The sequence below is a fragment of the Nomascus leucogenys genome, chromosome 19, assembly GCF_006542625.1.
Source record: "Nomascus leucogenys isolate Asia chromosome 19, Asia_NLE_v1, whole genome shotgun sequence".
Taxonomy (NCBI): domain Eukaryota; kingdom Metazoa; phylum Chordata; class Mammalia; order Primates; family Hylobatidae; genus Nomascus; species Nomascus leucogenys.
This window is the reverse complement of record NC_044399.1, coordinates 3,198,579-3,223,970: the sequence shown is the minus strand read 5'-3', so window position 1 is coordinate 3,223,970 and position 25,392 is coordinate 3,198,579. Positions and strand designations below refer to the sequence as shown.

At 46.4% G+C, this 25,392-nt stretch overlaps 1 protein-coding gene across 2 annotated transcripts; it reads left to right on the top strand.

Annotated features, from left to right (window-relative positions):
* Positions 1 to 5,991: 5,991 nt before the first annotated feature.
* RNASEH1 (ribonuclease H1) lies at positions 5,992 to 24,052 on the top strand. 2 transcript variants are annotated; one of them, XM_030799272.1, is made up of 8 exons: positions 6,257 to 6,495; positions 7,725 to 7,840; positions 14,087 to 14,257; positions 15,929 to 16,028; positions 17,291 to 17,345; positions 17,687 to 17,771; positions 18,367 to 18,491; positions 20,860 to 24,052. In XM_030799272.1, exons 1-8 carry the CDS (start codon positions 6,368 to 6,370, stop codon positions 20,944 to 20,946), a joined length of 867 nt encoding a protein of 288 aa, XP_030655132.1. In that variant the 5' UTR covers positions 6,257 to 6,367; the 3' UTR covers positions 20,947 to 24,052. The 2 variants fall into 2 exon arrangements, with proteins under 2 accessions (NP_001272958.1, XP_030655132.1); NM_001286029.1 differs by lacking the exon at positions 18,367 to 18,491 and having other exon boundaries at positions 5,992 to 6,495; positions 17,687 to 17,806; positions 20,860 to 20,946.
* Positions 24,053 to 25,392: the final 1,340 nt, after the last annotated feature.

The following is a 25,392-nucleotide window of genomic DNA, read 5'->3' as shown; positions in this document are numbered from 1 at the left end:
GCAACCTTCACCTCCCGGGTTCAAGAGATTCTCCTGCCTCAGTCTCCCGAGTAGCTGGGATTACAGGCACCCGCCACTACGTCTGGCTAAGTTTTTTGTATTTTTGGTAGAGACGGTGTTTCACTATGTTGGCCAGGCTTGTCTCCAACTCCTGACCTTGTGATCCGCCCGCCTCGGCCTCCCAAAGTGCTGGGATTACAGGCGTGAGCCACCACACCCGGTCTCAAAACATGTTTTTTTTTAAATTATACAGGAGGCGCACACCTGTAACACCAGCTATTTTGGAGGTTGAGGTGGAAAGATGACTTGAGCCCAGGAGGTTGAGGCTGCAGTGCGCTATGATTGCGCCAATGCACTCCAGCCTCGGTGACAGAGCAAGACCCCCTCACGACAACAAAAAATGAGGAAATGGACATTTATGGCAAACTACTTCTGCCCCGAGATTTCCTGTGGGTTCTGCGTGATTGGCTCTCAGGGTATGGGCAGCTAAGGTTCCAAACTGTACCGTTTAATCCTAGCACAGCACAAATGGCTTGCAGGAGATAAGGCAGAATCTAATCAGCACATCAGGGTAAGCAACCAGCTATAATGGGCTAGACCCATGGAGAAGAAGCCGTGCTCTGGGAACCCCCCTCCTCCTTCACTAGAGGCAGTGAAATGAAGCACTAGCTCCTGCTCTGACCTTACTATTCCCAGAGTCCTTGTGGGTACCAGTTACAGCCTCAGACTAAAAGCCAGAAGATCTGCCATTGAAGTTTCAGTTCCAAAACTAATGCGATGACTTTGGGTATGTCATAAAAACCTCAAGGCTCAGTTTCTTCATCTGTTAAATAAAATCAACATCTGCCCTGCCAGCCTCACAGGGTTGTTGTAAGAAGGAGATGGAATAACAGAAATGAAGGAGGGAGGCCGGCTGCCACGGGGCAGGGACCATCACCCACTGTGGCCTCCAACCTGATGGTGCATCAGAGTCAGCTGGGGCTGCCCGAAGACAAACCGCTGGGCTCCACCCCCAGGGATTCCCATGCTAAGGTCCGGGTTGAAGCCCAGAATTTCCATGTCTAATGAGTGCCCAGGTGGTGCTTTTGCTGCTGGTCCAAGGACCACACTTTGAAAACCATGACTTAGGTTTAGGAGGACGGGCTCCGGAGGCAGGTTTGAGTCCTGGCTGTACCACTTCCTGTCTACATGTCTGAGGGCAAGTTACTTGATCTTTACATTTCAGCTTTCTCAGCTATAGACAATATAATCTTGGGAGTGCAAATTAGTTCAACCATTGCGGAAAGCAGCATAGTGATTCTGCAAAGAACTTAAAACAGAACTACCATTCAACCCAGCAATCCCATGACTGGGTATATACCCAGAGGAATCTAAATCGTTCTCATAAAGACATATGCAGGTATATGTTCACCGCAGCACTATTCATGATAGCAAAGACGTGGAATCAACATAAATGCCCATCCACAGTAGACTTGATAAAGCAAATGTGGTACATATACATCGTGGAATACCATGAAGCCATAAAAAGGAATGAGATCATGTCCTTTGCAGCACCATGGATAGAGCTGGAGGCAAACTAAGGCAGAAACAGAAAACCAAACACCGCGTGTTCTCACTTATACGTGGGAGCTCCACAGCGAGAACACAGGGCTACTAGGAGGGGAACGGTGGGCACTGGGGCCTACCTAAGGGTAGAGGATGGGAGGAGGGAGAAGATCCGAAAAAACACCCGTCAGGTACTAGGCTTATTACTGGGTGATGAAATTATCTGTAAATCCATCCCCCATGACACGAGTTTACTCATAAACCTGCACATGGACCCTCAAACCTCTCAAATCTAAAATAAAAGTTAACAAAAAATTTTCCTGACCAACCTCTTCAGGAAGAGGGGCAATTCTCGGTGTCACACGCAATGCCAATAAAGAACAGGAATGCCACCTTTTTCAACTCCTGGGAGATGAATCCAACGCCTGACCCTGCATTGCATGCACTCTCGCCCATGTCGGCTCTCATCCCCACACTCCTCGTTCCCGTCACCGGCCTATGCTTAAACACCCTAGCAGTCACAGTCAGTCACTTATCTGTCTTATGGGTCTATTATTTCATTCTCTGTCCTGCAACCGAAGCTCTGCGTTGTCTTACCCATGTTTAGAACAGCTCCGTTCAATGATGAGTCACACAAGCCATTTAAACTTTTCTGGTGGTCACATTTGAAAAGTAAAACAGCAACAAATAATTTTATTATTATTATTAAGATGGAGTTTCACTCTGTCACCCAGGCTAGAGTGCAGTGGCATGATCTCGGCTCACTGTAACCTCCGCCTCCCGGGTTCAAGCGATTCTCCTGCCTCAGCCTCCCGAGTAGTTGGGATTACAGGCACCCACCACCACCCCCAGCTGATATTTGTATTTTTAGTAGAAATGGGCTTTCACCATGTTGGCCAGGCTCATCTCGAACTCCTGACCTCAGGTGATCCACCCGTCTCAGCCTCCCAAAGTGCTGGGATTACAGGCATGAGCCACTGTGCCCAGCCACTAATTTTAAATGTATTTCTTTAACCCAATATATTCAAAATATTATCAGTTCAACCTGTAATCAGTATACAAAATTAAAAATGTGTTTTAATTTTTTTTGGCAGTAATGAATGCCATGTTGGCTTTTATTATTACTTTTTTTCTAATTTTAAGTTCCAGGATACAAGTGTAGAACATGTAGGTGTTATATAAACGTGTTATGGTGGTTTGCTGCACCCATCAACCTGTTGTTTAGGTTTTAAGCCCTGCATGCATTAGCTATTTGTCCTACTGCTCTGCCTCCCCTCGACCCCCACCCCTCTTAAAATTCGTTTTATTTTTCACACTGAGTCTTCAAAGTCCGGTGTATATCATACAGCACATCTCAATAGCCACATGCAGGCAGGGCGCGGTGGCTCACGCCTGTAATCCTGACACTTTGGGAGGCTGAGGTGGGCATTGGATGATGCAGGTCTGGACAAGTGCCTGGTATATTGTGGGCACAATTCTTGAATGGACCCTGAGAAATAAGCAGAAATGGTTTTGTTATTCCTAATTTACAGAGTGTAACAGATAATGGCAATAGCGACTTTTATTTGAGTTTATGTCGTGTCAGGAATAGGCTATGCATACATTTATTATTTCATCTAAAATCTCATCCTCAAAACAAAAGCCTTTTGCAGTGGGAATTATCATTCCCATTTTTTTTTTTAGTAGAGAAAATTAAGTTTCAAAGGAGCTAAGTGACTGAGACCACATATACACTCATCTTCTGATTTCTTTTTTTTTTTTTTTTTTTTTTTGAGATGGAGTCTCGCTCTGTTGCCCAGGCTGGAGTGCAGTGGCGCAATCTCGGCTCACTGCAAGCTCTGCCTCCCGGGTTCACGCCATTCTCCCGCCTCAGCCTCTCCGAGCAGCTGGGACTACAGGCGCCCGCCACCATGCCCGGCTAATTTTTTTGTATTTTTAGTAGAGACGGGGTTTCACCATGGTCTCGATCTCCTGACCTCGTGATCCGCCCGCCTCGGCCTCCCAAAGTGCTGGGATTACAAGCGTGAGCCACCGTGCCCAACCTTCATCTTCTGATTTCTGATCCAGTGTTTGCTCAGGATAAGAAATGTCCTATATTTCTTTGAGCCAGAGATTAAGATAAAAAAAGATTTTCAGGAGTAACCAGTCAATGAAAAGTCAAAATAAATAGTTTTGGCAGCCGGGTGTGGTGGCTCATGCCTGTAATCCCAAGACTTTGGGAGGCCGAGGTGGGCACATCACTTGAGGTCAAGGAGTTCAAGACCAGCCCGGCCAACATGGTGAAACCTTGTCTGTAAAAATACAAAAATTAGCTGGGCGTGGTGGCGTATGCCTGTAATCCCAGCTACTCGGGAGGCTGAGGCAGGAGAATCGCTTGAACCCAGGAGGCAGAGGTTGCAGTGAGCCAAGATCACGCCACTGCACTCTAGCCTGGGCGTTGTAGTAGGACCCTGAAAGAAAAGAAAGGAAGAAGAAAAGGAAAGAAAAGAAAGAAGGGAAAGAAGAAAAGAAAGAAAAGGAAAGAAAGGAGAAAGAAAAGAGAACAAAGGAAGAAAAGAGAAGGAAAGACGGAAGGAAGGAGAAGGAAGAGAGAGGGTTTTGGCACTATGGAAAGTCATGTGGATGATCCTGCAAACGTCCTCAGGTAATTCCAACCTAGGACTTCTCAGGGAAGATGAGTCCTTGTGATACAGGACCAGCCAGTGGGCACAGAAAAGCAAGCCCTCGGTAGGTCAACCCCCAGATATGCTGGCGAGGTGGGGCAGCTGTCAGGTCATCCTGAGAGCCTTCCCGAGCATCTCTGGGCTTCCTCAGATATCTACACAAGGGTAGGATGATCAGTCATCAATGGACTTTAGGGACAGCTGTCTGTGTCTTTTTATTTTAAAATAAGAATCCGTCTTGAAGTGCAATAGGTAGGAATGAGGAATGAAAGCTATGGCCAATTTAAATTAAAATTAGGAAAGCTGAAATGTTTAAAATTGATGTTCTTTGGCCAGGCACAGTGGCTAATGCCTGTAATCTTAGCACTTTGGGAGGCTGAGACAGGTGGATCACTGGAGGTCAGGAGTTCGAAAGCAGCCTGCCCAACATGGTGAAACTCTGTCTCTACTAAAAATACATAAAAATTAGCCAGGCGTGGTGGCGGGTGCCTGTAATCCCAGCTACTTGGGAGGCTGAGGCAGGAGAAATACTTGAACCCGGGAGGTGGAGGTTGCAGTGAGCCCCAACCGTGCATCGTGCCACTGCACTCCAGCCTGGGCGACACAGCAAGACTCTGTTTAAAAAAAAAAAAAAAAAACAAAAAACATGTTCTTTGATTTCACAGAGGAACACAACTGACCACGCCAATGTACGCGTTGCTTTTGCCTGGGCCGTTCCTTCTTCCTAGAATGTCCTGCTTCTTTCTGTCTAATTCGTGTGAATGAACTTTTTAAAAAATTAGTTTCCTTCAAAACTGTATTTGCTCAGGGGTTCTGATGTGAGGCCCTCCTGACCCTCCAGGTGCGGTTGCTTCTCTGCTCTGTGTCTCTGCCTCCTCCAACAGCTTGTTCTGCCTGCGCACTATTTGCTGATGTGTTATCTCCGGGGATTCTCGACTTTCTCACTTTCATCCCCAGGGCCTGACAAACTACATGGCAGGTGTTCAAAAGGCTTGTTAGAAGACCTTAAGAAAATTAAAGTGGTTTAAAAATAATTCTAATAACAATGTTTGCCAATGGAGACTTTTTTTTTTTGAGACGGACTCTCGCTCTGTCGCCCAGATGCAACCTCCACCTCTCGAGTTCAAGCGCTTCTCCTGCTTCAGCCTCCTGAGTAGCTGGGATTACAGGCGCAGGCGACCACGCCCGGCTAATTTTGGTATTTTTAGTAGAGACAGGGTTTCATCATATTGGCCAGGATGGTCTCGATCTCCTGACCTGGTGATCCACCCGCCTTGGCCTCCCAAAGTGCTGAGATTACAGGCGTAAGCCACCGCGCCCCTCCAACCCATAGAGACTTTTAAAATAACTTGATTTGCTTACAGAGCAAAAGGTCAAATAGGGAGAATTCTAAAAGTTGCTTTCTCGACTCAGTTTTCTCCCGGGTCGTGGTGCTTGAGGCACTGGACATCCCCTGGTTAAACACCCACGTGCAGTGGAGCCGGGAGGGGACGCGCCCCTTCGGGGGTGGGCGCCCAAGGCAAGGGGAGGAATGCGGCTTCTACGGCCTCCCCTCTCGCCCTCCTTTGTGCTTATTCTAACTCATGAATCCTAACATCTTTCTGCCCACTAAAAAATGTGCATTCATTCATTTGGCCACAGCCGTTACTGTAGATCCGCATCCCTGGAGCTCTCGAGGAGCCGCGGTTACCGCACGTGGGTGCCGGGCGCCAGGGGGTTCGAGGGCTTCCCGAGATGACCCGAGCACGCCGGGCGGTGGCCCCCGAACTGCGGCCTGGGGGCAGGGAGAGAAGGGGCCCCACACGGCCCACCTCGACCTTCCTCTGCCAGGCCCAGGGCTTCCGCCCGGCCAGGTACGCCTAAGGCCCCTCTCCCATAGGCCCCACCCCATCCCAAACCTCGCCCGCCTTCGGGACCTCAGCCCTGGCTCCGCTTCTTCAAGTACCGACAGGAAGTTGACGAACTCGGGCTCGTCAGGGGCCGGGCTCCGGGCTCCGCCCTACGACCCCGCCCCTCGTTAGGTCCGTGCCCTCATCAGGACTCCGTCCAGACGTGCGTCATCTTCCCGCGCCGGGGACGGAAGTGCGGTGGTGACCGCTGGCGGGTCGCGCCCACGCTGGGCCGGGAGTCGAAATGCTTCCCGGTGCCGGGAGTGAGTGATGAGCTGGCTTCTGTTCCTGGCCCACAGAGTCGCCTTGGCCGCCGTGCCCTGCCGCCGCGGCACTCGCGGGTTCGGGATGTTCTATGCCGTGAGGAGGGGCCGCAAGACCGGGGTCTTTCTGACCTGGTGAGTGGCCCGCCCGCCGAGGCGCCTCCCTGCCGGCATCGGGGTCGAGGGAGGCCGGAGCTCGGCTAACCCCGGCGGCGGGAGCCTGGCGGTCCGAGTCTGTGCCGCGAGCTGTGGCTGTGGGTGGTCGGGGGACCGCCTCGTTTTCCTGCTCGGCCGGCGGGGTTCCAGGAGGCTCACGGCCGGGGACTGGACTGCGCCGAAGACTTGTTTGAAATACCAGAAACGTCGAGTAAAGGTTAGGGGTGGCCTAATAAGCCCCAAGTTTAATCCTTCATCTTTGTTGCAGTTAAAGTGCAACAAAAAGTAACACGTAATCAGAACTAACCCCCATTACCAGAAGATTTTCCGTACCAGCTAAATTGGGACTAGAACTCAGTACCTAATCTAATCTTCCCTTTTTAAAAAGGTAAATTCTACTAAGCCAGTATTGCAGTTGGATCCTTGTAACAACCCTTGGAGGTGAGAGGGATTATTCTCACTTTCAGGTGTTGTTCCTGTGGTCAGGAAGTTCCCAGGGCACGTAACTGACAGAGAAAGGACTTGAGCCCAGCTGTTCTGACTCTACCACCAGAATTCTTCCACTACAAGATCCCAAAGTTCGTTACCTGTGTTTCCCCATGCACGGCAGCTATAGTATTGAGGAAGAAGCATCTCAGAAGTTGACCTTTTTGTTGTAATGAAATGGTTAATATTTTTTTCAAAGACCCCAGTATTTTGTTATGCTTTGAGTTTGACGAAAGCCTTATGGTGCTGGTGTGCTGGCTGGCTGGCATACGGTAGAACACAGGTGTAGAGTCTGACGTGCAGGATAAAACTATAAGGTGCGACTCTGCCCTTTTCACGCTAAAATTGGTCCTCCATATCCAGTTTGCATGTTCAGTTTCAGCTAACCATAGATCAAAAATATTTGGAAAAAATTACAATAGAATACAGTTTTAAAATACACATACAAAGACAATACAACAACTACATACATTGTATTAGGTATTATAAACTAGAGATGATTTAAAGCATACAAGAAGGTGTGTAGGTTATGTGCAGATACACCATTTTATACAAAGGACTTAAGCATCATCTGATGTTGGTATCTGTGATGGGGGTGGAGGACTTCCTGGAATTAGTTTCCCTCAGATACCAAGGGACAACTGTATTTCCAACCTTAAGAATCGTACTAAAGGGATAGGTTAGAGAGGGAAGAAGGAAATAACATTGCACATCTTTTCCAGGACTGAGTGCAAAGCACAGGTGGACCGGTTTCCTGCTGCCAGATTTAAGAAGTTTGCCACAGAGGATGAGGCCTGGGCCTTTGTCAGGAAATCTGCAAGCCCGGAAGTTTCAGAAGGTAGTCACCTCTCATGTCAGTGTGACATTTTAACCTATTCAAAGGCTTTCATATGCCAAATGGCATTTGATCTGTGTAGCTACCCTCTAGGCATGTAGAGAACCTTGTGTGATTGTTTTCATTTTACAAGTTAAGGAACAGGCTGAAAGCAGTTACAAATAGTGGTTCATATTACTTACAGTATTAGGGATAAGCCAGGACTCAGCTCTCCTGTTCCATTCAGCCTTTTATGCCATAATTCCCTGTCTTTTAAAAAAAAATGCTTGTCCAGCCTGGCCAACATGATGAAACTCCGTCTCTACTAAAATACAAAAATTAGCTGGGCGTGGTGGTGCACGCCTGTAATCCCAGCTACTTGGGAGGCTGAGGCGGGAGAACTGCTTGAGCCTGGGAAGTGGAGGTTGCAGTGAGCCGAGATTGCACCACTGCACTCCAGCTTGGGTGACAGGGCAAGACTCGTCAAAAAAAAATAAAAATAAAAAAATACTTGCATAGTTATTGGACTGAATGGGCTACAGTTTACAGGAATGAGTGTGGTTCTTTCCATGGCATGCCCCTTTGTGGTGTTTCCTTTTTATTGAGGACAGAGTCACACAATCTGAATTTCTTCTTCTTTTTTTTTTTTTCCTTGAGACAGAGTCTCTGTTGCCCAGGCTGGAGTGCAGTGGCACAATCTTGGCTCACTGCAATCTCTGCCTCCTGGGTTCAAGCGATTCTCGTGCTTCAGCTTCCTGAGTAGCTGGGGTTACAGGTGCATGCCACCATACCCGGCTAATTTTTGTATTTTTTTTTAGTACAGATGGGATTTCACCATATTGGCCAGGCTGGTCTTGAACTCCTGACCTCAAATGATTCACCTGCCTTGGCCTCCCAAAGTGTTAGGATTCCAGGCATGAGCCACCACGCCTGGCCAATTTCTTCCAATTGTATGTGTTATAGAAAGTATGGTTATTCAAAGTTTAAAGCCCAATATAAGATTAATGCCCAATATAATTTGAAGTTTAAAGCCCATTATGCAGACTCAGATGAGCAGGGACAACTTTAGAGCACAAGATTTTACACATATTTCCGGATCTACACTGAGGAGGTGATCTTACATAAATGTTACTTACAGACTTTTTACTACAGCAAATTAAGACTGAGCAGAGCATAGTTTTAATTACCGTATCTTGAACAGCCTCTCTAGAGGCCATTGAGATGCTTGAACCTGAACAACTGCTCCTTTGAATCATCGTAACAATCCTGGACAAAGCGCAATTTAGAGCAAGGCAGGTGGTGTCCAGAATGGAGCCCTGAAGAGTTAGTTTGCAAAGCAGGGTCGACCCTCACTCAGTGCATCTGCTTCACCCTCTCTCTCTTCAATAGCTTTTAAAGGAGGTTCTGTTTCAGAATGAGGACACATGAAAAAGGCTCATCGATGTGACAGTTCTTACTGCTTACTGCATGACAGCCAATAAGCTGAGAGACAAGGTGTTGGGGCAAGGAAGGCGACTTTTTTCCGAGAGCCAACAAGCCAAGAAGATGGTGGACTAATGTCCTGAAGAACCATCTTAAGTTAATAGAACTTGAGACTTCTTTTATGTTAAGGGAAGGGGAAAGAAAGGCGGAGGTGAGATCAGGAGGTGACCGATGAGCACAGACATCTGGATGGCAGTGAGGGTCCAAGGGGATTGTGAAACTTCTCTGTCCTTGGTCAGGCCATGATGCTCCTCCTATAAGTCTTCAACATAACACTGTTACTTGCGTGTACTCCCTCTTTATCTCCTTGGGGGTTAGTTTTGGGAACAGACCACTGTCATCCTTGCTTTAAACTATAAATTCTTCCCATAGTTCACTCGGCCTATACGATACCACTACGGGGATGTTAGGGGAGAATGGAGGCAGTAATGCTGAGCCGCCTCCTCACTGTTACAGCTGTTCGTTTTTCTACCCAGGTGGAAAAATCAGTTTGAGACAGAAAGCAGGTTTGAAAATATGGCTCTTTCCTTCTTTGCTGGGTTCTTGATACTTCCTTTTCATAATTTTCCTTTTCACAAATTTTTTGTTTTTAATCAATCAGTAATTTATTTGTATCTCAATTCTTCCAATGTAAGTATGTTTCTGTTTTTATTAAGTACTCTAAATCTTAAAGCAAGCTAGTTCTTTGTGAATCTACTTCTTTAAACTTTAGAGACCTCCTAGTCAGTGACTTACTTCTATAAATCGAGATTTAATGCCTTTAATGATTCAGATCTGTATCAAAGAAAAAGTGTTAGCCCCCTTTACAGTTTTTTGTTTTTTAATATTACATTTATCCTTATTTTAGAATTATTGAGGCCGGGCGCGGTGGCTCACGCTTGTAATCCCAGCACTTTGGGAGGCCGAGGCGGGCGGATCATGAGGTCAGGAGATCGAGACCACGGTGAAACTCCGTCTCTACTAAAAATACAAAAAATTAGCTGGGCGTGGTGGCGGGCGCCTGTAGTCCCAGCTACTCGGCGAGGCTGAGGCAGGAGAATGGCGTGAACCCGGGAGGCGGAGCTTGCAGTGAGCGGAGATCGCGCCACTGCACTCCAGCCTGGGTGACAGAGCAAGACTCCGTCTCATAAAAAAAAAACAAAACAAAAACAACAACAACAAAAAGAATTATTGAGCTATTTACTGGTTCTTATGGTTTATATAAGCTGATTTAAGGTTAATTTACTTAAAAACCACAATTTTGTGAAGTAAACCTTTTTTTTTTTTGAGACGGAGTCTTGCTCTGTCGCCCAGGCTGGAGTGCAGTGGCGCGATCTCGGCTCACTGCAAGCTCCGCCTCCCGGGTTCACGCCATTCTCCTGCCTCAGCCTCCCGAGTAGCTGGGACTACAGGCACCCGCCACCATGCCCGGCTAATTTTTTGTATTTTTAGTAGAGACGGGTTTTCACTGTGTTAGCCAGGATGGTCTCGATCTCCTGACCTCGTGATCCGCCCGCCTCGGCCTCCCAAAGTGCTGGGATTACAGGCTTGAGCCACCGCGCCTGGCCATGAAGTAAACCTTAACTGACAAGTGTGGTTTTTTCCTCCTTCCAAGTCTTATCTGTTCTGTAAAAAGTGTCCATCTCTGTTATAGTAAGTAAAACCAATATTTATATCAGTGTTAAGGTTCTACAAAATGACACTTTAACCTGGACCAGAGTATTTGCATTTACTTCAGTAGAGTACCTAGAGGAACGTTTTGGAGATGAGTGTGTGAAAACAAAATCTGGCCATGGAAACGCCAGCCGTTGCTGACGTCATGCTGATCAATCAGTCAAGTGTTGCCCGGCTCCCTTAGCGTTCCGAGAGGTGTGGGTTGAGAAGCTCCAGAGATTTTCTTGTTCCTTTCTAGTAGGTGTTCTGTGACGTTCGTGCCCCATTTCTCCATCCCTGGTTTAGGAGTTGAGAGCTGGAGGTGAATCCTGTAATGTTGGGTTAGGGTTGTTAGTTTGCAGGTAGTTGGTTGCTCCTGTGTCCTTATTTTCACTCCATAAAATGACAGTTTAAGGAAAAGTCGTTTCAGATCATTTAGCCCAGGGCCTCATTTTACAGAAGCCCAGAGGGTTTAATTCAGTTGATGGAGTTCGCAGCTGATAAAAGGTATAGCACAAATTGAAACTCTGGTTTTTTGAGCCCTGGTCTAATTTAGCTGTTCTACTTCAGCTGCCGTAATATTACCCAGTGAGTGAGATATGGGCCCTTCCCAGATAACTCTGAGATGATATTAAGAATCTCCTTGGGGCCGGGCGCAGTGGCTCACGCCTGTGATCCCAGCACTGTGGGAGGCCAAGGCGGGTGGATCACGAGGTCAGGAGTTCAAGACCAGCCTGGCCAAGATGGTGAAACCCCATCTCTACTAAAAATACAAAAAAATAGCCGGGTGTGGTGGTGGGTGCCTGTAATCCCAGCTACTTGGGAGGCTGCGGCAGAGAACTGCTTGAACCAGGGAGGCGGAAGTTGCAGTGAGCCGTGATTGCGCCACTGTACTCCAGCCTGGGCACAGAGCGAGACTCTGTCTCAAAAAAAAAAAAAAAAAATCTATTTGGGATTAACCTTGAGTTCCCCCTGAAGACAAACTTCGTTGCAAAAGAAAAACTGCAAGAGTACTGCCCCTGAAGGGGCCCAGTTGCTCCGTTTTAGTTTCTGGTTTCTGTTTCCTTTTGTTTTTTTTTTTTTTTTTGAGACGGAGTCTCGCTGTCGCCCAGGCTGGAGTGCAGTGTGGCACGATCTCTGCTCACTGCAAGCTCCGCTTCCTGGGTTCACGCCATTCTCCTGCCTCAGCCTCCCGAGTAGCTGGGATTACAGGCACCCGCCACCACGCCTGGCTAATTTTTGTATTTTTAGTAGAGACAAGGTTTCACCATGTTGACCAGGCTGGTCTTGAACTCCTGAGCTCAAATGATTTGCCCGCCTCGGCTTCCCAGCCCTGTTTCCCTTTCTTAATATGTCCCATTATCTGTTTATTCAAGCTAGACTAACCTGCACCCTCTAAGCCCTCCTAGGGCTTCTTAACTTAGTGTCCATGTAGTTGTATTTGAGGCAGGGAGGGGCTGAACCATGTACACAACTCATTTTTTTTTAGATTTATTTATTTTTAAGCAAAGGGGTCTTGCTATGTTGGCCAGGTTGGATTCAAACCCGGGCTCAAGTGATACTCGTATGTCAGCCTCCTGAGTAGCAGGAACTATAGATACGCATCACTGCACCCAGCAACACCACTGATGTTATATACACAATTTTGGGCCATGTTTTTCCTGGAGAAAGAACCCCTTTGATTTCAAACTGTCCATGATCCCTAAAGGGTCACAAACTGTTGGTATCATTATCTCCATCAGCACCACATTTTACTTTCTTTTTTTTTTTTTTCTTTTTTTTCTTTGAAACGGAGTTTCACTCTTGTTGCCCAGGCTGGAGTGTGATGGCACGATATTGGCTCACCACAACGTCTGCCTCCCAGGTTCAAGCGATTCTCCTGCCTCAGCCTCCCAAGTAGCTGGAACTACAGGCATGCGCCACCACTCCCAGCTAATTTTGTATTTTTAGTAGAGACGGGGTTTCTCCATATTGGTCAGGCTGGTCTCGAACTCCCAACCTCAGGTGATCCACACACCTTGGCCTCCCAAAGTGCTTGGATTATAGGCGTGAGCCACTGCGCCCGGCCAACCAGATTTTACTTTCAACAGAAGTCTTGCTATTGTCTTCACATTGTCTTTATCAAACTTATCTTGAAAAATTTAGAATTATTTCACAGAGTATCAGAGTCTGAGATGGTGTGGATGGGGTCATTCCCTTGTAAGTCTGAGATGGTGTGGATGGGTTGAGGTGGTGTGGAGGGGGTCGAGGTGGCGTGGAGGGGTCGAGGTGGCGTGGAGGGGTCGAGACGGCTGGATGGGGTCGAGACGGCGTGGATGGGGTCGAGACGGCGTGGATGGGGTCGAGACGGCGTGGATGGGGTCGAGACGGCGTGGAGGGGGTCGAGACGGCGTGGAGGGGGTCGAGACGGCGTGGAGGGGGTCGAGACGGCGTGGAGGGGGTCGAGACGGCGTGGAGGGGGTCGAGACGGCGTGGAGGGGGTCGAGACGGCGTGGAGGGGGTCGAGACGGCGTGGAGGGGGTCGAGACGGCGTGGAGGGGGTCGAGACGGCGTGGAGGGGGTGAGACGGCGTGGAGGGGTGAGACGGCGTGGATGGGGTCGAGACGGCGTGGAGGGGTAGAGACGGCGTGGAGGGGTGAGACGGCGTGGAGGGGGTAGAGACGGCGTGGAGGGGGTAGAGACGGCGTGGAGGGGTAGAGACGGCGTGGATGCGGTTGAGGTGGCGTGGATGCGGTTGAGGTGGCGTGGAGGGGTAGAGGTGGCGTGGAGGGGTTGAGGTGGCGTGGAGGGGGTTGAGGTGGCGTGGAGGGGGTAGGGTGGCGTGGAGGGGGTTGAGGTGGCGTGGAGGGGGTTGAGGTGGCGTGGAGGGGGTTGAGGTGGCGTGGAGGGGGTTGAGGTGGCGTGGAGGGGGTAGAGGTGGCGTGGAGGGGTGAGGTGGCGTGGAGGGGTAGATGGCGTGGAGGGGGTTGAGTGGCGTGGAGGGGGTTGAGATGGCGTGGAGGGAGTCATTCCCTCATTTCCCTCATTGTAGGGCCACATGCAGAGGGTGTTTTTAAGTCTGATTTAATAATACTAAATAATTTACTGAATGTCTTCATTCTCTAGCATTTCGTGTTATGTTCACTGTTTCCAGCTCACGAGTGGACTCTCTTTCAGGGCAGGAAAATCAACATGGACAAGAATCGGAGACGAAAGCCAGCAAGCGACTCCGTGAGCCACTGGATGGAGATGGAGATGGAGATGAAAGCGCAGAGCCATATGCAAAGCACATGAAGCCGAGCGTGGAGCCGGCGCCTCCAGTTAGCAGAGACACGTTTTCCTACATGGGTACATCTTCCTTGGGGTTTCAGATTTTAATACAACCGTCATGAAAATGTTATGTGTAAAAGGTTTTTCCCACTTAATGGGGGGAGTTTGAGCTGGTGTTTATCATCTTCATTCTTATGTGTAAAGATTATTTAGAAATCACTAAGGCCATTATTTATAATCAAGTGGTGCAGAATTAAACTTGGATGATCTTAGGAAAACCCTTACATGTAAATGAACAACTGCAATCTTTTGACATACCAGTATTCCCTATGTATACAGTACTTAAGATAAAATGTGAAGACTCCAGCTTTTTCAAATAAGAAACACCTCACGCAGCTGCCTGTTATAATTGATTAGCACCAGCATTTTAACCTTTCATACTCAGTCTTTGGAAAACAGGAGATTCTATTTTATCCTGAGAAGCAAGGTAGTAGTGAACTTTTCTGCTACCTTTCTCCAGGAATCAGTTGTATGTATTGAATGACTCACAGAATAGAAGTCTCCTTTGTGTCTTTTACACATATGAGCAGAAAATAGAAATAAGTAGCATTAAAAAATATAAATCAGTATATTTATAGGTTCTAATTTAATTCAAGGGAAACCAGTAGAAAATGTTTTGCCAAGCTGTATTATTTATAGATACGTTTTGCAGTTATGTAAAAAAAGATCAAACAAGTATTCTTTATTTGGTGATTTACTAGTAGGAATTGAAGCAAAGATTTGTGGAGTCACAGGGAGATGAGCCGTTTCCAGACACTGACCGTTGCTGGAGGCTTGGTGGCGTGGAACATGGCGGATAGCAGGTGCTGGCTCCTGAGACAGTTCAGTGGCTGGGCGGGAACTTTGTAGTCATGCTGATACAGTCAAGTTCCAGCCGAACTGAGGAGCCTTGCCCGACACCCACACTCCCCTTGGCTCTCGGGCCCGTTCCTGTGAGGAGCACATCCCCATCTCTGCCCCTTTGCTGCCGCTGAGCTCAGTCCGCCGTCCTTCGGACAAGTACTTCCACGTCCTGCGCATACCACCTCTATTTGCCCTCTCGCCCAGCTCTTTTAACACTTTGCAACCTGACCTCTGCTCCCACCACACTACTGAAGTGTCCTGGTCACCAGTGGCCTGAGAGTGCCCCCATCAGTCCTTTTTTTACCTTGTTCTTTATAGCCTTGGTGTGTCAATCACACCCTGTATCTAGAGAGAAAGAAGCAAAGACGGGAACCACACTTAACTAGCAGCAAATATGCCAGGGAAGAAATGAGACCAGCACTGGTCAGGAGACTGGGCCCTCTGGCAGGCAGGGTCACCGTCATGCTGAGGCACTGCTTGTCTCTGGGCAGACAGCTCCCTGGGAGTGAAGGTGACCCTGCCATGGAGACAGAGTCATTGTCCTTTGAACCCTCAGTGTGGGCTGTGAACAGTAGTTCTTACTGCAGCAGGCTCTAGTTTTACAAAGTGACTGCCTTCACCTTGAACTTGCCTGGCCTATGAGATCAAAATGTAAGTAGATTCCAAGCATAAACGTTAGGTGCCCCCTTGTAAGGAATTGAGCATGTTTTCCTAGAGAGAAAACGTCTGCAGCATTGTAAAATACCCTCTCGGTTTAAAATGCTATGTCGACCTAGTGGACTTTTGAGGTGAATTTCAGTTTTTAGTAAGGTCAGCCCAGCAGCGTTTACTTCCCCTTTCCCACAGGAGACTTCGTTGTCGTCTACACTGATGGCTGCTGCTCCAGTAATGGGCGTAGAAGGCCACGAGCAGGAATCGGCGTTTACTGGGGGCCGGGCCATCCTTTGTAAGTAAACAAAGGAAGCTGAGTTTTACTGAATCATGTTCCACAACTTGTGAAAAGATGAGGTGGGATCTGCTTATTGGTTGATTATTGGGAAAACCTGCAGGTAAGTAGCTCTGCCAGGGGGTAGCAGAGGAGCAGCTTCGGTTCATGTTGGGGCTAAGCGGCATTGCTTTTCAGAACGTCAGGTGCTTCAGCTTTACTTCCTTTGCTTTTTTTTTTTTTTTTAAGACAGGGTCTCACACTGTTGCCCAGGATGGAGTGCAGTGGCACAAACACAGCTCACTGCAGCCTTGACCTTCTGGGCTCAAGCGATCCTCCCACCTTGGCCTCCCAAAGTGTTGGGATTATGGGTGTGAGCTACCGCACCTGGCTTTGGTGTTTCTTTCTTGCCCTGGGGAGGAGTCTTTTTTTTTTTTTTTTCCTGAGACGGAGTCTCTCTCTGTCGCCCAGGCTGGAGTGCAGTGGTGTGATCTCGGCTCACTGCAAGCTCCACTTCCCAGGTTCACGCCATTCTGCTTCCTCAGCCTCCCGAGTAGCTGGGACTACAGGTGCCCGCCACCAGGCCCGGCTAATTTTTTGTATTTTTAGTAGAGACGGGGTTTCACCGTGTTAGCCAGGATGGTCTCGATCTTCTGACCTCGTGATCCGCCCACCTCGGCCTCCCAAGAGGAGTCTTTTTTTCAGTAGAGTTGAAGTCTCACTACGTTGCCCAGGCTGGGCTCAAATTTCTGGGCTCACGCGATCCTCCCACCTTGTCCTCCCAAAGTGCCGAGATCACAGGTATGAGCCACCACCCCTGGCCCAAAAATTGCTCATTCTTTTAGGAAACTCTGGATCTCCTGGTGACCCCAGATTTTAAATAACTTGTCTGAGGGTTTTTTTGGTTCCTTGATTTCATTTTCCTCCTTTACTTCCTGGAGGATTTTGGTAGTTTCAGTCTGAAGTCTCACTCTGTCCATTCTTCTTCCTGAGTTTTCTCCTGGGATTCTTCCACTGCAGCCATAGGGCCGAACTCAGGGTCCTCAGAGAACTAGCTTTTACTTCCTCTGCCCTAGTGGAACCCAGGAGAGTCAGAAGGTGCCCGAGTGTGGAAACCTGTGTGCTCCTCTCTGCTTCTGGGAGTCTCTCCGTTAGTTTGATTTTTATATGATGCTTTTATATTTCAAATAAGAATACACACTAGTTTATCGTTATCCATTAAGAAGAATCACTTTGAGAATTCACTTTATACTTTTATTTTCTTTTGTACTGTTTTGAAACAGAAATGTAGGCATTAGACTTCCTGGGCGGCAGACAAACCAAAGAGCAGAAATTCATGTAAGTTATCAGATACGTTTAAGCCTCTCATTTTTGAGCATTGAGTATGAAATTATCAAATAAACTGCTTCTTTTTTTTTCTACCTATACATATAAGATATTTGAAGAAGAGACTTGGGTTTAATAACAATTTTGAAAAATAGGAATTTTGTAGAAAAATTCTAAAAACTTATTTCAAATACATGTCTACACAGGAGAATTGTATGTATAGTGATGTTTCCTACAGAGAATATAATCATCACAGTACAGAGGGGATGTTTCAATTTCAAAGTACTTTTGAACTTCAGTAATGTCAAAGTTGAACATTTTCTGCAGCATGACTATCGACTTGTCTTTTCAAGGCAGCCTGCAAAGCCATTGAACAAGCAAAGACTCAAAACATCAATAAACTGGTTCTGTATACAGACAGTATGTTTACAATAAATGGTAAGCTTTCACATTTGATTTCTTCTGTTTTTCCAGTAACTGTGAAGGGAAATTGGTAGGAGGTGTTGTAACAGGGCAGGACCCAAATGGGAACAGGGAAGGTGACATTGGTTTGTCAGGTACTAAGCAAAGAGTGAGGATTTCGGAGTCTCCCTTCTGCTGCTCCGATGTTTTCCACCTGCTTATTTCTTTGCCAGGCACTGGAGATGCAGTCAGAAGTGGAAGTGGCTCTGCTCTAGTGTTACTTCTAGTCTGTGTGTGTCTAAGTCACTTAAGATGGCGTGTTGACTGCTTCTTTGGGAAATGCCCTGAATAGGAGCATGTAGGGGATGCTTACGAGGCTGGGGAAGGCTCCTGGGAGAAATGACATCTTAAGCTGACAGCTGTAGGTAGAATACAAGTTAGGGGAAAGGGAAGAGAAGGGGCTATTTCAGGCTGTGCCAAAGGCCAAAGCAACTAAGGCCAGCTAAGGAAGTGAATAGTCAAGGATGGTGACTCAGAATACAAGTGGGATCAATTATAAGAGGTAAGACGAAGGAGGTGAAAAAGGCAGGACACTCAAGATTGACTCACCAGTGATCATGCATTTTTGTAGGTATAACTAACTGGGTTCAAGGTTGGAAGAAAAATGGGTGGAAGACAAGTGCAGGGAAAGAGGTGATCAACAAAGAGGACTTTGTGGCACTGGAGAGGCTGACCCAGGGGATGGACATTCAGTGGGTGAGTATCTTAAATGTTCATGTCCTATGGCTACTATGACCAAATAAGCTAAGTTTACTAGAGATTAATGGTTTATGTAAGTGGTTTAATGACATAACAATTTCCATGAAATTAATATCATAATGTATATTAAAACATACTTGAGGCTGGGCGCGGTGGCTCACGCCTGTAATCCCAGCGCTTTGGGAGGCTGAGGTGGGTGGACCACGAGGTCAGGAGTTCAAGACCAGCCTGGCCAGTATGGTGAAACCCCATCTCTATTAAAAAATACAAAAATTAGCCGGGCATGGGGGTGTGTGCCTGTAGTCCCAGCTACTCAGGAGGTTGAGGCGGAAGAATCACTTGAACCCAGGAGGCGGAAGTTGCAGTGAGCTGAGATCGCACCACTGCACTCCAGCCTGAGCAATGATGTGAGACTCCAAGACCCCGTCTCAAAAAAAAAAAAAACAAAAAACATATTTGAGCCTGGGCTCAGTGGTTCACATCTGTAACCCACTTTAGGAGGCCCAAAGGGGCTACTTGAGCTGAGAAGTTCGAGACCAGCCTGGATAACATGGTGAGACTCTGTTTCTAGAAAAAATAAAAAATTAGCCAGGTGTAGTGGCGCATGCCTGTAGTCTAGTTACTCAGGACGCTGAGGTGAGAGGATAACTTGAGCTGAGGAGGTCGAGGTTGCAGTGAGCCAAGATTGCACCACTGCACTGTAGCCTGGGCGACAGAGCGAGACCCTGTCTCAACAAAACAAAACAAACCCACCCACATACACACATTTGATTCTTTTCCTTATCATACAAGTAATACAGTTTTTTGGTTTGGTTTGGTTTGGTTTTTGAGATAGGTCTCACTCTGTCACCCCATGCTATGGTGTCATCTCATTGCAACCTCTGCCTTCTGGGTTCAAGTGATTCTCGTGCCTCAGCCTCCCAAGTATCTGGAATTACAGGCATATGCCACCACACCTGGCTAATTTTTGTACTTTTAGTAGCGATGGGGTTTTGTCATGTTACCCAGGCTGGTCTTGAACTCGACCTCAAACAATCCACCTGCCTTGGCCTCTCAAAGTGCTGGGATTACATTTGTTTTGTGTCACTTCCTACATGTTTTTGTTTTATGATAAAAAGGTTTACAACTAAATAAGTAATCATGTCAAACTTTTATTTATTGTTTTGAGACGGAGTCTCGCACTGTTGCCCAGGCTGGAGTGCCGTGGCGCAATCTTGGCTCACTGCAACCACAAGTAATACAATTTTAGTGAGAGTATCACTAGGCATGGAATACACAGGCAGTGTGGTTTGTGGGATGTTCTATGATCCTTATATTTTGTTAAGAACACAAAGTAAGGCCGGGTGCGGTGGCTCACGCTTGTAATCCCAGCACTTTGGGAGGCCGAGGCGGGTGGATCGCGAGGTCAGGAGATCGAGACCACGGTGAAACCCCGTCTCTACTAAAAATACAAAAAATTAGCTGGGCGCGGCGGCGGGCGCCTGTAGTCCCAGCTACTTGGAGAGGCTGAGGCAGGAGAATGGCGTGAACCCGGGAGGCGGAGCTTGCAGTGAGCCGAGATTGCGCCACTGCACTCCAGCCTGGGGACAGGGGAGACTCTGTCTCAAAAAAAAAAAAAAAAAAAAAAACACGAAGTAACACCCAACCTGGGCACGTGGCATTACTATGACAGCTGTATGTCACCCTGTTCATTTCTTTGGAATGCATCATAATGTTAAATAAAACTATCAGTGTATTTTGTTTTAAACAATAGTAAGGTTGTGTGATAAAGCCTTGGTAATAGAACTTTTATTCCAAGATGGACCATTTTTTAAAATCATAGATCATCTTTATTAAAAAGTTTTTTTCAAGCAATACAGAACAAATTAAACTGCAACCATTGTCTCAACCCTGCCTTGTTCTGCCTTCCCAGAACCACTGATAACAGTTTGGTAGCCTGATGTGTAAATTTGCTTTGGCAACATAAATGTAGACAGTGGTTAAATAAGTACATTATTCATTCTGACAGCACTGCAACGGAAGCGTGTGTGTGTGTTGCATACATATCCGTCCACCCATCTGCACATACATGTGTTTTGCCTGGAAAGCTTATCAAGTGCCATTGATAAGTGGGTAGGAAATAGCAATATGAATGGTAAAATCCAATTTGTGGAAAAACAAAATGGAATGTTTGTAAATACATCCATTGCGTAAACGCATGAAGAATCGACAGCGTGCTGTTGAGGATCATGTTTGGGGAGAGGAGCGTTGAAGTTGAGCTTATGCTATGCAGTCTGTTCTGAATGGTTTTTTATGATGAGAATATAGTCATGTGTTGCTTATGTAAAGATGAGTAAAAATAAAAGGAAAACACTTATCTTAACAGATGCATGTTCCTGGTCATTCGGGATTTATAGGCAATGAAGAAGCTGATAGATTGGCCAGAGAAGGAGCTAAACAATCGGAAGACTGAGCCATGTGACTTTAGTCCTTGGGAGAACTTGAGCCAGTGGCGGTCTTGCTACTTGTACTTACTGGTGTGGAAAATAGCCTGCAGGTAGGACCATTGCAGTGATGGGCAGATGCGTCTTTCACACGGAATCAGGCACAGTGGCCTTCTGTGACACGTTTTTATAAAAAATGGTTAAGTATATAATGAATTCAACATCTTTGAGACTGGAGAATTATGTGAGATTTCCGCATTATGTTTACTGGGTTCATTACTGTCCTTGCTTGTTTTATTGCAGGCAAGCAAGGCAAATGGCCTAAAATGCTGTGGCTTATATTTTGATAAGAAATTAAAAAACCATTGGTTAAAAGATGCAACTCAGAAGTCTGGAAGTATTCTGAAAGCATCCATTTACCGTCCAGTCGACAGAATTGAGTCTCCTGCTTGTGTAGTTGACTTGTGCCCGTGGGTACATTAGAGAAACATGCTGCCCAGGGCCTGGGCAGGCAGCTCAGTGGGCAGGATGTGTGCTGGGTCTCAGCCCCATGTGCCTGCTTGCTGGGCACTTAGTATAGGGCAAAGCCTGCCTGCGGCGACCCTGGCTGCCAGGCCATTCTCTGGGAACATCTCTTGTAAAGACCAAGATGCATACATGAACTTTCAAAAATTTATGTGGCTCCTTTGTTAAAAACTGCGCAAATTAAAAAAAAAAAAAAAAAAAGAATGACACCAGCTGGGCACGGTGGCTCACTTCTGCAATCCCAGCACTTTGGGAGGCCAAGGGGGGCGGATCACTTGAGGTCAGGAGTTTGAGACCAGCTTGGCCAACATGACGAAACCCTGTCTCTACTAAAAATACAAAAATTATCCAGGTGTGGTGGCACGGGCTTGTAGTCCCAGCTACTTGGGAGGCTGAGGCACAAGAATCACTTGAACCCAGGAGGCGGAGGTTGCAGTGAGCCGAGATTGCGCCAGTACACTCCAGCCTGGGCAACAGAGTGAGACTCTGTCTCAAAAAAAATAAAAGTAATAAAAGTTTGACATGATTATTTATTTAGTTTTAAACCTTTTTATCATAAAAACATACAGGAAGTGACACAAAACAAATGTATAGCTTATTGAATGATTATGATTGTAAGGTGAATAACCTTTGTGTCCACCACCTGGGGAAGAAATAGTACTTTGCCAGATACCCCAGAAGGCTCTCCAAGTGCCCTGCAGCTGCAGCCTCCTTCTTCTCCCCCTCCTTGCCCCTAGAAGTAATCCTGACTTTTACAGAAATGACTTTCTTGGTTTTTTGGTGGCAGTTTAGTCTTGTCTGCTTTTTTAACTACTTCAGTGTCCATTTGCAGTCCCATCTGCCTCACTGTTTTCCCTGCCGTTTATCTGTTGAAGAGCCTGGCCTGTTTGTCCTATGGCTTCCCACAGTGTAGATTTTGCTGACCACGTGGTCATGGTGTAGTTCAGCATGGCCCTCTATGTTTCCTGCACATTGGCAGCTGGGTCCAGAGGCTTGATGAGCCTCAAATTTGATCCCTTTGGCAGGAGAATAGGTGGTTAGGAGCTTTCCTCAGGAAAGTACCATGTTGACAGCAGCTGATGCTCAGTGCCAAGATCCATTAATTATTTGGGGTTGCAAAATGGTGGTATTCTCATTCTGTCATTTTGCTTGCCTTTATTAGCTGGAATGGTTTTCTAAGAAAGTGTTTTCTTTTTTATACTTATTTGGTTACCCAGTGGTACAGTTCATATAGGAAGGGCAGGATAAATGCTTGATTCTTTGCTCTTGTACACTAAGTTTTTAAGATAATGCATTAGTTGTCTGTCAAGGAAGGCGAGTGGTGAAGGGTTTTTACGTATATACAAGAATTCATGGGCTGGGCATGGTGGCTTATGCCTGTAATCCCAGCACTTTGGGAGGCTGAGGCTGGAGGATCACGTGAACCCAGGAGTTTGAGACTAGCCTGGGCAACGTAGCGATACCCTGTCTCTACAGAAAATTACAATAAAATCAGGTGGGTGTGGTAGTGCCTGCCTGTTGTCCCAGCTATTCTGGACAATCCTCTGAGATGGGAGGATCCTCTGAGATGGGAGGATCTCCTGGGCCCAGGAGGTCGAGGATGCATGAGCTGTGACCGTGCCACCGCACTCCAGCCTGGGCGACAGCAAGTCCTTGTCTTAAAAAAAAAAAAAAAGAATTTGTGGAGTTAAGCATATTTGGTGGGTTTCAATCCGTTGTGATTTTTATCTTTCTTTAGCTCAGACTAGCTTACTCGGTCAGTGAGAGGGAGCCTCTTCAGCTTGGCTCTTGATTTCTTTTGATAAGTGTGCACACGTGTGCATACATGTGTGCACAGACCACATGCACAGTCACTGATAGCTCCCTGCAGCCTGGCATGTCAAGATGCTCTAGGCCCATTTTATACAGCTTCTGCTCCAAACCTGTCTTAAAAGAAAAACTTTAGACAAGTTAGCAGTTTAATTGAGCAGAAAATCGTTTCTTCAGCTGGGTAGCACTCAGGACCAAAAGTGGTTCAGAACGCTCCCCTGTGCGTTGTGTGCAGGCTGTATTTATTTATAGCCACAGGAAGGGAAAGACACACATACATGGCCAGACTGACTGCAGGTCAGCCTCCACCTCACATAGGTATGTTTTGGCAGCCTTCAGCCTGTGATTGGCGAGACTCTGCTGCTTGTTACAGAAGTGTACTCTCAAGTCACGTCCCAGTTCGTTTATACATTAAGTGAGGTTGTAAGTCACTATGTACAGAGGCAGTTTTAGGCCAAACTTAATTCTGTTTAACACTTGGAATCCATTATTTTTCCCAGAGTCTCTGGTAGAGATGGTATTTCAGATCCAGTTTAGGATGCTCATTGCTGTCGGGTTGGTCATTGTTTCTAGATTTTTGGACAGAGCTTTAAAAATCATTGCACACACACATTTAAAGGAAAAATATTTTCTGAGCCTATATTGATATTCCCAATACAAATTCAGGGTCCCGGGGCCTTTACGTAGCCTCTTCTATATGATGTCTGTGTCTCCTGCACTCGGAATCCTGCTTCTCAAGACACAGGACGATGGCATGGAATATCCCGTAATCACTCACTTGTTTTATTCCTCTTTAGCATTTAGCATTTAAAAAAAATACTAATACCGTAGCATTAATTGTGATGATGAAAACAGCGCTGTGTCTACATTGTCAGAAAAATCACTCCCTTTTACTGCCATTGACTCATTTCTGTGTGTTCAGTTCTCATAACCGGTCTATAGTCAGTGTCATCTTGGGGACAGTATTCCTTGAGTTTCTGATGTTGAATTCAGTTTTGCTGGATATGAAATTCTTGGCCCAGATTTTCTTTGAGTATCTTGTTTTATTCTGTTTTCTTCCAGCATAAAGTGATGCATGAAAAGCCTGATGAATCTTATTTTCTTCCCGACAGTCATATGCTGTTTTTTCTTAGATGCCCAAAGGATTTTTTCCTTTTTCTGTCAAGTCGGCAGTTTTATTTGAACGTGTCATGTGTGGGTATTGGTTGTCCTGGTCCATATCTGCAAGTGTATGGTGTGCTCTTTCTGTGTGTGCTTCACATCTGTTATTTTAAGAAGATTTGCTTGAACTGGAGTTTAGTGTTATATTTTTCTTGCTTTGGCTTTTTTCTGTGGGGATCCCTGTTCTCTGTATGTTGAAATCTAAATTGCCTGTTTTCAGTGTTTGCCACTGTCTCTTGAATCTCTTTTATCTCTTTCTTTGTTCCTTTTTGAGTTTTAAAAGTTGTTATTGTACCACTTTTGTTTTGTTTTGTTATTTGAAATAGGAACAGTGTCTCACTCTGTTGCCCAGGCTGGTCTTAAACTCCTGGCCTCCAGTGATCCTCCTTCCTTAGCCTCCCAAAGTGCTGGGATTACAGGTGTGAGCCACCAAACCCAGCCCCACCTTGCTTTTTAAAACAGCTCTATTGAAGTGTAACTGACAGATAATGAATTGCACATACGTAAAGTGACCGATGCATTTGCCTGTGAAGCTATGGCCAGAACATGTGCATCACCACCAACAGCATTTTCACACCCCTTTGTAAACCGTCCCTCGTGTCCCCCATGCTCAGGCAACCACTAGTCTGCTCTCTCTCACTAAAGGTTAATTTATATATTCTAGAATTTTATCTGAGTGGAATCGCAGAGCAAGTACTGTGGGGGGAGGTGCTGCTTTTACTCAGCATAATTATTTTGGCACTCACCCATTTTGTGTACATCAATAATCCACATTCTGTGTTGCATGGATATACCACAGTTTATTTACCTGTTGACCGATATTTCGATTATTTCCCATTTCTAAATAAAAATAAAGCAAATAAAGCTGCCGTGAACATTTATATCCTCATCTTTGTCTTCTATTTCTCTTGGGTAAATGCCTTGGAATGGAATGCCTGGGTCATATGGCAGGTGTGTGCTCTTTTTTCTTTTTTTTTTTT

Coding starts and splice junctions, on each gene's coding strand:
- RNASEH1 (XM_030799272.1), top strand. CDS start 6,368: ATGAGCTGGCTTCTGTTCCTGGCCCACAGAGTCGCCTTGGCCGCCGTG. Junction 6,496..7,724: donor ACCGGGGTCTTTCTGACCTG/GTGAGTGGCCCG, acceptor CATCTTTTCCAG/GACTGAGTGCAAAGCACAGG. Junction 7,841..14,086: donor AAGCCCGGAAGTTTCAGAAG/GTAGTCACCTCT, acceptor ACTCTCTTTCAG/GGCAGGAAAATCAACATGGA.